The sequence below is a fragment of the Hoplias malabaricus genome, chromosome 1, assembly GCF_029633855.1.
Source record: "Hoplias malabaricus isolate fHopMal1 chromosome 1, fHopMal1.hap1, whole genome shotgun sequence".
In the NCBI taxonomy this organism is placed as follows: Eukaryota; Metazoa; Chordata; class Actinopteri; order Characiformes; family Erythrinidae; genus Hoplias; species Hoplias malabaricus.
In genome coordinates this window covers 85295238-85306985 of record NC_089800.1, presented here as the reverse complement: position 1 = coordinate 85306985, position 11748 = coordinate 85295238, and the positions used below count along the sequence as shown (strand labels likewise).

Here is an 11748-nt window from a genome sequence, read left to right as displayed (position 1 = left end):
GCCTACCTGGAATCATTGGGCGCAAGGCGGGAATACACCCTGGAGGGGGCGCCAGTCCTTCACAGGGCAACACACACACACACACTCACACCTACGGACACTTTTGAGTCGCCAATCCACCTACCAACGTGTGTTTTTGGACTGTGGGAGGAAACCGGACCACCCGGAGGAAACCCACACAGACACAGGGAGAACACACCACACTCCTCACAGACAGTCACCCAGAGGAAACCCACGCAGACACAGAGAGAACACACCACACTCCTCACAGACAGTCACCAGGAGGAAACCCACGCAAACACAAAGAGAACACACCACACTCCTCACAGACAGGCACCAGGAGGAAACCCACGCAGACACAGAGAGAACACACCACACTCCTCACAGACAGTCACCAGGAGGAAACCCACGCAGACACAGAGAGAACACACCACACTCCTCACAGACAGTCACCAGGAGGAAACCCACGCAGACACAGAGAGAACACACCACACTCCTCACAGACAGGCACCAGGAGGAAACCCACACAGACACAGAGAGAACACACCACACTCCTCACAGACAGTCACCCGGAGGAAACCCACGCAGACACAGAGAGAACACACCACACTCCTCACAGACAGTCACCAGGAGGAAACCCACGCAAACACAAAGAGAACACACCACACTCCTCACAGACAGGCACCCAGAGCGGGAATCGAACCCACAACCTCCAGGTTCCTGGAGCTGTGTTTCTCAGGTCAATTAACAGCCCAGAAAATAATCATATAATCCTCTAAGATTTTATAAATATGCATTGCACTTTCCAGGCCATTTGCTCTGCAAAAAGGCCTGAGGAGTAACAAGCATTTGATATGGCATCAATGGTAATAATATAGTAATTTTAGAATAGTGACTAACACTGCTGACCTTAATTAAATTAAACTCCCTGATTGGAAAAGGAAACCCACTGTACCAATAAGAGTCCTTGGACAAGATTCTTAACAATAAATTGGTAACATGATAAAAATGTTATGAAATTCTAGCTATGAGCATTGACCAAATCTATAAAGATAAAAAGAAAGAAAACAATGTTGCATGTTACATTTCCTGGCTGGTCCTCATTACCTACTGACGTCACAACCCACTAACTGCAATAGCATCAAACAAAAGCATCAGCCATGACTCTAAAGCACTTTGATTGACCTTGCAGTGACTGCAGCGTCATGCGTCAGACTTTTGAAGTTGAATAACAACCATTACAAGAGAAGAGAAAAAGAACAGCAGCCACAGAGGTCACATAAAATGTAAGCAAGTATTTCAACCAGAAGACAGTTGGACAGACCTCACTGAACCTTCGAGGAAAAAGAAAGAGGGAGAGAATAATAAAGAAATAGAGGGAGAATGAGAGACTGGGGGAGAAGGGGGTTACTGACCTCTCCAGCAGCACCTGACTTGGCCTTGAGTCAGGTTGTGTCCTGGCTGAGGCATTCAGGCAGTGCTTAATGTGGAGGCAATTAGATTATTAGTGCACCAGATGGCGGTTACATAGCTAGATAGCTATTCAGTGATAAGCTTTGTAAGCCCCTCGAAGACCAGCTCTCCCCTTCTCCTCTTCTCTGCCGTAACCTAATCTCAGTGCCACTATGAGGCCACATGTTTTTGGCCTATCGTTTATGTTAATGACTTTCCGGGGTGTCTCTGACTACAGTAACTCCTAGCAGTTTCTTTAAGGGTATGTAATAAAGTACATATATTTGAGCAAAGACAGAGTTTATGTTCAACTTTTTTGATACAACTAAATAATAAAAAAAAAAGGAATGTAGGTGGGTTAGCAACATAATGAAGAGGATATTATAGTACACCGTACAGTATGAAACTCAGTGTGAAAGTGAGCACATTTCTACAATATAACCCACTGTACAGGACACCAGTTCTTCAGAAGATGGCCTTATAGTGTCTAAGAACTTGCATATCGGTAAATATATATACTTTTATTTTCACAGAAATGCTATGCTTACTTTATTAAAAACTCCTATATTATAGTGTTAAGAATACTCTCCTTTTTTTGGTCAAAAACAAAAACCGCAGTGGTGCAGCGGGTTAGTGTCGCATTCACACAGCTCCAGGGACCTGGAGGTTGTGGGTTCGATTCACGCTCCCGGTGACTGTCCGTGAGGAGTGTGGTGTGTTCTCCCTGTGTCTGTGTGGGTTTCCTCCCGGTGACTGTCTGTGAGGAGTGTGGTGTGTTCTCCCTGTGTCTGCGTGGGTTTCCTCCGGGTGACTTTCTGTGAGAAGTGTGGTGTGTTCTCCCGGTGTCTGCGTGGGTTTCCTCCGGGTGACTGTCTGTGAGGAGTGTGGTGTGTTCTCCCGGTGTCTGCGTGGGTTTCCTCCGGGTGACTGTCTATGAAGAGTGTGGTGTGTTCTCCTTGTGTCTGTGTGGGTTTCCTCCGGGTGACTGTCTGTGAGGAGTTTGGTGTGTTCTCCCTGTGTCTGCGTGGGTTTCCTCGGGGTGCTCCGGTTTCCTCCCACAGTCCAAAAACACACGTTGGTAGGTGGATTGGCGACTCAAAATTGTCCATAGGTGTGAGTGTGAGTGTGTGTGTTGCCCTGTGAAGGACTGGGGCCCCCTCCAGGGTGTATTCCCGCCTTGCGCCCAATGATTCCAGGTAGGCTCTGGACCCACCGCGACCCTGAACTGGATAAGCACTTACAGATAATGAATGGATGGATGTTAGCCAAATATCAATTCCAATAGGCTAGGTCTTCAGGAGCTGGACTGAAGGCTTGCAGTGTCAAACGAAATACAAACCTAATGAGCAAGTAACAATGAAATCAACCACTCACAATTTTAACTTCAATGCGATAGTCACATCAGCAAGCTTAATACCACTGACTGAAGAGTCACTTTAAAACTACACCTTAATGTCTGTTAACAAAATGTAAAAAATAATAATAATAAAAAAAACTGCAAAAAAATAAAATGTTTATCAGTGTTAGCTTGGTGTTAAGACTGCTCACACTATCAGAAACCTCACCAACGTTCTTGTAGAATTGGGATTTGACCATGTTTTATATTCATGGCCCAAACAGAAGAGTCAAATCTGAAGAAAACAAAAGGATACTGCATTATTCAGTTACTGTTAATAACTTATGTGCAAGGCATTCGTAGTGTATCATGCTTAGTCAATGAGTGTGTGAACACACGGACTTGAGTGATGTATCTATTTCTCGTACATGTTCTTTATTTGATCGCCAAACAAAAGACAACATCACACGTCCACGTTAACTGTCAGTGTTACATTTATTATATTAAGGACAGAGATTTTGTTACAAAGGAGATGAAAACTGGTAAAAAAATACATATATGACTGAAGTAGCATGGTGTGTGGCGTGGCATGAAAATATTCCCTTTTCTCACAAGACATTTGAACAGGAACGGAATATTTTTTCTCAGGTTTATATAGTGCATCTTATGGACCATGGACAATAAATACTGTACAATAATAAATCTAGCAATAGACATGACATGCCAAACATTTTACATTATGTACGAAAATCCATTAAGAATGCAGCATCTGTGTAATTCTTCCCTTTACAATACGTCAAAAAAAAAGTCTGTAAATTGTACATTAAAGGTATTATTCAATACATAATACATATACACAGAGATATATTCACTCATCTTAAATAAAGTGCCTTTCTTTCAGAAGTTTCTTAAAAGTGACACGCAATCTTATCAAATATTCCTGAAAAACCATGAAAACAAACTTTTCATAAAAGGATCTGTAACAGAGAGAGACACTAGTCCATGGATCCTCTCTCTGTTCTGCTCTCGGCTCAACCACCAGATCTGGAAGCTGATGTCCAACGTTCTAAAGAATCCACATGTTTCAGCTTTAGTTGTTTCAGCACGTTTGGTTCTGCTGGCATTGCTTGTGTAATATAGAGTCTTCATTGTAATATAAAGCAATGAAAACTCGCTCGAGTCCACGTTTTCTTTCCAAGTCGTGTAATAAAATGAAATGGGAGTGGAAAGCTGGCTCTGCTTCAAAGAAAATCCCCCCTTTCTCTGTCCAAGGCCAATGACCAGTGGAGTAGATAGTGGGCTTTGCCCCCTTTTCACTGACTGCGCCCACACCTCCTGGCCAGGGCACATACCTCACAGCTCCTGGATTCCAGGGCGCTGAAACGTGAGGCAAACATGCCATAACAGAGAGCAGAAGGAGCTCACAGAGACAGATTAAAGCTCCTTCGCAGCTTCACTGTGTGGGATTGTGTCGGGTTGGAATGCAATGTTCACTCAATGAAGATGTTCTTGTGCCTTAAAGGAATTGTAATGGGAATGAATTAACAGTGAATAAAAGCTAATAACTCCTAATTGACCAGTGCACACACTTCCCATGAACGCACGCAAATGTTGCCAGGTTGGATAAGCTTTGCAGAAAGTTGTGAACAAGCTCATTCAATAAAATGGGACAGCGATATTTAACACAATGTATATCACTGTAAATGGAAGAAAAAAAAACCCTTTAAATCTCAATTTTTGTGTTTTTTTTTACTTATTTGTAAACACCAACTGGATCAATAGAGGTGTTGCAGAGGTGGTGTTGCACAGCTCCATGGACCTGGAGGTTGTGGGTTCGATTCCCGCTCCCATTAACTGTCTGTGAGGAGTGTGGTGTGTTCTCCCTGTGTCTGCGTGGGTTTCCTCCGGGTGACTGTCGGTGAGGAGTGTGGTGTGTTTTCCCTGTGTCTGCGTGGGTTTCCTACGGGTGACTGTCTGTTAGGAGTGTGGTGTGTTCTCCCTGTGTCTGCGTGGGTTTCCTCCGGGCGACTGTCTGTGAGGAGTGTGGTGTGTTTTCCCTGTGTCTGCGTGGGTTTCCTACGGGTGACTGTCTGTTAGGAGTGTGGTGTGTTCTCCCTGTGTCTGCATGGGTTTCCTCCGGGTGACTGTCTGTGAGGAGTGTGGTGTGTTCTCTCTGTGTCTGCATGGGTTTCCTCCGGGTGACTGTCTGTGAGGAGTGTGGTGTGTTCTCCCTGTGTCTGCGTGGGTTGAACCTTACAACAGTTGACAACAAGGGATACATTTATACAGAGCATGGATGAAAATGCTAACTAATGCTAACTGATGGCTGTTGGATTTCATTTGTTGTAGACAATGTCAGCATGTGACTTCTTATTCTTTGTTCAGTTCATCTTTTGATTTCACAAGGGTCACTCACTGTCAGGCATTTCTGAGTCGATGCTACAGCACAGTGGATAGCACATTATGGGCAAACTGGAGTTCAATTCTCAGACTAGACAGGAACACCATGCTACACCATAAAGAGTCCTTGGGAAGATTCTTAACCCTGCATTAGCGTACTTCTGTAACATGAATAGAAATTGTAAATCGCTCGGAGGCATCTACCAAATGGCATAAATTACTGCAAATCTCGGCACTAAAACTAAACCTGAATAAAAGCAGACCCTCCAAAACAACAACAAGCACAGCTCCCTCAGCGTGGTCTGATTCTGCACTTGTTTTTGGGGTGGATCTACACTGTGTCTGATTTCACTCATCCACCAAATGGTGGATGTTTTTACTGCAGCATGGAACAGGCCTCTGTCAACACGTCTTTGCTCGGTAAATCCCCAGAATTCTGTTTCAACATCTCACAAAGAGACAGATCATGATAAACGCCCAGTCTGAAAGGAGAGGCTTTAGCCGTTAAAACAACACCCCATACGAAAGGGGCTTTGATTTGAGCTCACTGATCATCAGGGGTCTGAAAAAGGATTCTTTGTTTATATAAATGTCCGTTTGTTTCACAAGTGCACCACCACCACCACCACCTTAGGGCAGAGGACCTATCCATCAGCAAGTCTAAGACAGCCTTCATTCTATGTTCATGTATCACTGTATCATCCTGGAATCAGAGTGGAAGTGTGTGTGCGCCTCTCAAAAAAATAATACGTTGTTACAGGCATATTGCTGTCTAATCTGTATCTGTATTGTTCAACCCATTAATACAGTGAATCAATTTCAATTTCTCTGTGAGTAGAAAACAACAGAATAGCACTGAACTTTAACTCAAACTTATAACGGGAGCCAATGGGGAGTTGCTGAATTTCACAGAGCCCCTGCTGTTGCTACTCTGGACTCCTCACTGCAGAAACTGCACTATGTACTGCACGATTGGAGGAGTGTAGGAAACTACCACCTCCCTACCCAATTACACTAGGGGGAGCCCCAGGAGCAAAAAGCCTTACCTAATGTTCCTTTAAATGAGACATATCATGAAATAAATTACTTTTCAGTGCATTAACCCTTTCATTTCGGGATCTGGAGCCCAACAAACTACAAAACGCTGAAGTAAAACAAAACAGGGTGAGAAAGGAGCGATGTTGTTCGATCCTTGGGGTGTTTTGATGAAACCAAAGACCCCAGAACTGTGTTCACTTGTGAAAAATGGTTAGAGTATGTCACCTTTAAGGTTCTCTAGGTTCCAAGCATGATGCGACCAGTGTTCTGTTCTTTTCCAAGTACTATATCAAAAGTATCCTATGTGTGAACTGATGGTACCCTGCAGAAGTGGCAGATGTAAATCAGATTAGGAGTGTTGTTTTAAGACTGAGCCAAGTAATTTTGCAGCATTTTTAAACAAAGTTTACACTGCTGACCTTCTGAAAGAAGTGCACCTTTGTCCCTTGTCTAATTACCAAATTATACTCCAATGCCATCTTCCCTTAAATCATATCAAAGGTTGAATCACTTTGTATAAATATCTCATCCTGTGACACCACGTCCGAATACATTTGGGGTAACAGTATACAAGCTCAGAGGGGTGGAAGTATTCTGTGAAGTATGTAGAAGCCGAGGCGCACGCGGCTCTGAGGCTCGTGTTTGATTTGTTTGGATCGATCTGGCCCCGGATGGAGGGGGGCCAGGACCGAGATCAGAGCCTAAGACAACAAACGAGCATTCTGTTGGATCCATCGCAAGTTTAGCAGCTTCAGTGGAATTCCTTTCATGACAAATCTGAGTCTTTGAGCACGTCGCAGAGAGGAGCAAAAAAAGAGGAGCAGTATGAATCCAATAAATACACTGGACTTGTTCCAGAGGATGCCATGTTTGAGCCCTTGAACTTGATTCGGAACCAGGCTGTGCATTAATCTCTATGGAGAAGAGTCTGAAGACAGGACTCATTACATCACTTTCTGGATGCCAGACCAACGATCTAAACCCATGTTATTTCAGTTTAGCTGTATATAAACAGGTACACCAGGCATCCATTTTTTTCTATAGATCCATATTTAGTTGGGGTCATTTTTGAGCTTTTCTGTTTAGCTGTACATTGACAGCACAAGGGTCCCCTCACATCATTTAAATGCTGAATTTCCATAGACCCATAATTTCTACAGCTCCACATTCAGGTGTAGCTGGATTTGACCTCTACAAAAGTGGAACAGTCCAAAGTTCTGTGCCAGCAAAATACTGTATTTCCATAGTTGCAGTATTTGTATACCTCTGTATTCAGCTGCCAGCTACAACAGCAGCACAATCACAGCCTTATTTCCTTTAGAATCTGCTCTAAAAAAAAATCCCAATCAATGCTCCCCTTTGCTTCCATTATAAATGCTGTTAAATGTGGCTCTCAGTACTCCCGGGCCTCCTCCAGCTCGTTCATGTAAATGTCCTCCTGGGGGTTTTCAATGCACTGGAGCCCGTTGTTTGGAGGTCGAACAGAATGGAAGCGACTCCAGTCGCCCTTACACAGAATCCAGGGCAAAACGTCCACTTTGTAATGCAGCTCTGGGGAGAACTCTGTGCTGATGAGGTTGGGCGCTCCTGCCCCTTTGCCCCTGGTGATGAGCTTCATGTGATCGTCGTAGCAACAGTGCTGAGCTGCCAGGGTGGTGCTGTCGAAGGACAACATGGAGCGGACGCAGAACTTGGCGGACGGCTTGTAGATGTCCAGTCGCTCTTTGGGGCCGCTGGCATCTCGCCACCTGTACGTCTTGCGAAGTTTTTCATCAAAAATGTTGACGGCGCTGTAGACCACCTCCGAGGGGTAGACGCAGGGGCAGCTGGGTAATTCAGTCAGGACCAGGTGGAGGTACTTCTGCAGGAAGTCATTCTTACAGTTCAGCCACTTCTCACAGCTGTCCATATCTGGAGAGAGAAACAGGTTAAATCAAGGTAGATAACGTATTTCACTATTTTTTTTAGGATATCATTACTTAATTATTACATTTGAACAAGCCGAGGTCTTGCCAATGTCAGTTTTTCATATAATCTTTGTTATTGCAAGGTTATTACAAGCAGTTGCATTAGTCCAGACCATGCCTTTAGCACATTGTTGTTGTTGTATCTCAGAAATTACGTTACAGGAAATTATTCTGTATACAAGGACATTATTTCCAGGACATTCTGGAGCATTTCTGATGGTCCATTAAACATGAATTTTTAACCCAATGTACCAGGGGCTTTCAATACATTCTCTATATTCATATAATCTACTAATCCAACAGGTATAATGGTTTTAGGATGTGACACTTTCTGTGGGGAATTAAAGAACACATCAGCTCATTTTGATCATTAATTATGCTGCAATCTCTAAAAGAAACAAAAAAAACAAAACCATTCTGAGTCACAGAAGCGGTCACAAATTGAGCACTGCACTCTGCCTGACTGTGGATTCCAAGGCAAGTCTTCTACCCTAAAGTACATACCTGAGTGATATTTACCCGCTCCTAAACTTGAGGAAAGATATCTGTGGAAAGTGACTGTCTGATGACAGCAATAAAATATATTTTTTACAGAAAAGAAGTGCTCTTTTATTTTTTTTAGTTTATTGAAATGCTAATTGCAAGATCTAACAAATGTACAGAGGATAAATGTGATTACATTGAAAAATAAATATGTTACATTTAAAGTTAAATCAAGAGCTTAATGAATGCCCCTCATAAAGAGTAGCCCCTCTGTTTATTCATTCATTATCTGTAACCCTTATCCAGTTCAGGGTCGCGGTGGGTCCAGAGCCTACCTGGAATCATTGGGCGCTAGGCGGGAATACACCCTGGAGGGGGCGCCAGTCCTTCACAGGGCAACACAGACACATTCACACCTACGGACACTTCTGAGTCGCCAATCCACCTACCAACGTGTGTTTTTGGACTGTGGGAGGAAACCGGAGCACCCGGAGGAAACCCACGCAGACACAGGGAGAACACACCACACTCCTCACAGACAGTCACCCGGAGGAAACCCACGCGGACACAGAGAGAACACACCACACTCCTCACAGACAGTCACCCGGAGGAAACCCACGCAGACACAGAGAGAACACACCACACTCCTCACAGACAGTCACCCGAAGGAAACCCACGCAGACACAGAGAGAACACACCACACTCCTCACAGACAGTCACCCGGAGGAAACCCACGCGGATACAGGGAGAACACACCACACTCCTCACAGACAGTCACCCGGAGGAAACCCACGCAGACACAGAGAGAACACACCACACTCCTCACAGACAGTCACCCGGAGGAAACCCACGCGGACACAGGGAGAACACACCACACTCCTCACAGACAGTCACCCGGAGGAAACCCACGCAGACACAGAGAGAACACACCACACTCCTCACAGACAGTCACCCGGAGGAAACCCACGCGGACACAGGGAGAACACACCACACTCCTCACAGACAGTCACCCGGAGGAAACCCACGCAGACACAGAGAGAACACACCACACTCCTCACAGACAGTCACCCGGAGGAAACCCACGCGGACACAGGGAGAACACACCACACTCCTCACAGACAGTCACCCGGAGGAAACCCACGCGGACACAGGGAGAACACACCACACTCCTCACAGACAGTCACCCGGAGGAAACCCACGCAGACACAGGGAGAACACACCACACTCCTCACAGACAGTCACCCGGAGCGGGAATCAAACCCACAACCTCCAGGTCCCTGGAGCTGTGTGACTGCAACACCTACCTGCTGCACCACCGTGACACCCCTCTGTTTAAATGATGTCAAATATAAATATATTAAAAAATAGATACATAAATTTTAAAAAGATCAAATAAAATAAAATAAATATAAAAACGTAGACACGAGGTCTTGGTCTGATATCAAGGATTCTATAGAAACTATTTAAGACTAAAGGAGAGATGGAGAGAATGTGAAGTTCTGGGTTGGGGTGATGTGAAGTGGGGGGGGGGGTGTGGGTTCTGCTTTCAGCTAGAAGATTGGACTCACCCAGAATGAACAGAACAAAAGGAAGAGAGATATTGGAGAGTAAAAGAAAGGAGTGTTGGTGGGATACAGAAATTTTGCACCAGACATGATCCTCGTCCTGTGAATATTGAATTTGTATCATACCCAACCCCAAATTTGTGATGGAGAAACAAATCGAGAGGACCATGTAAGGTATTTTTGATGACCAAAATGAAGGTTAGGTTCCGATGTGATTAAAACAATGCTTGACACTGTAACTCGTTATCCTTTGTCATTATGGCTGACTAAAAACAGCTAACACACTCAGTGCTCTGTTCCACATTTTGGAGAACCAAAAGAAAAGAAAATAATCCAAAGCAAATAGTGCATTTTCTTGGCCTCAGAAACACTCTCTGTGGAGCAATCCTGAAAATGTTTAATGTGCACTTTTCCCCCTCATTCCAAACGGACCTCTGCCTTCTTCCTCTGATTGCAGCCTCGGAGGAGTCGTTTCCATAAGGACAAGGACCATTTCTGCTGCTGAGGAAAACATGCTTTAAACTGGACACGGACTAAATGGAAGATAATAAAACCAATAAATATTTAAAAAGGGAAGCAGTAAAGCTCGGTCAGAGGGTGAGAATTAACCAACCTCTTGGAGTGTAATCTTTTAAGCACAAGATTGTTACAAATTGCACCTATTTTGAGGAAAACTCTCCAAAGCCAATAGGGAATGTGTGAAAAAATACATTCAACAAAACTTTACTTATATCTTTTGGGAGTTGAAAATCAAACAAACCCTAGGGGCCAATCTGTAACCTAGTAATCAGCAGAGGGCTGATGCCAGCAAAAATGTTTGTGAACAAAATAATGAAATTGGTTGGATTCATGACAAATCTAGCCTTAATATAATAAATAATAATAATAATTAATAATAAATAATAAAAATAAATAATAAAAAACAATAAAGCAAAAAACGGTAGTGATAAAATATAGGTAATAACAAAAACAAATAACTAGGTAACAGACTATGATTTTGCGGTCTTGCAGGGTCACCTTTTACACAAGCTAAGACTAAAAACCTATGCTAATATTAAACACAGTTTTATTGGAACTGACATTAGCCCCCATCTGTAATATGATTAGATTGTAAATCTTTCTTGATGAGAAAATGAGCAAAACGAGGTTTTTAATCATCAAAATGTAGGACTGGTATACATTTTGTTTTAAATATTCAGTGTTACTGTATGTCTGTATTGAATAAGACTAAGAGGCCATCTTAAAGGCTAAGCAGCAGCGATATGAAAGTGTCAAACAAATAAATACAGTGGAATGAGTTCCTAACTTGTGTTTATTGAGAGTCAGAAAACATGTTATTTCTTACTAATTGAAGGAATAAGGTTTAAAAGACCGTTGGTCCCCCCCCCCCCCCCCCCAACGGAGTTGGGAAACTCTAATAGGCGTCTTGCCTGTGACGTAGATGGTGGACAACACTCTAGAAGCTGCACTTAATTTAATGCAAAATGACGAAAAGGTGTGTTGTTTT

At 43.5% G+C, this 11748-nt stretch overlaps 1 protein-coding gene across 1 annotated transcript in view; it reads right to left on the bottom strand.

Annotated features, from left to right (window-relative positions):
• Positions 1-3276: 3276 nt before the first annotated feature.
• Positions 3277-11748, bottom strand: part of ism2a (isthmin 2a) — a 43821-nt gene continuing 35349 nt past the window's right edge. The window contains exon 6 of the mRNA XM_066675805.1: positions 3277-8137. Coding sequence (XP_066531902.1) covers positions 7620-8137 — 518 coding nt within the window. The 3' untranslated portion in view covers positions 3277-7619. The remainder of the gene's footprint in view (positions 8138-11748) is intronic.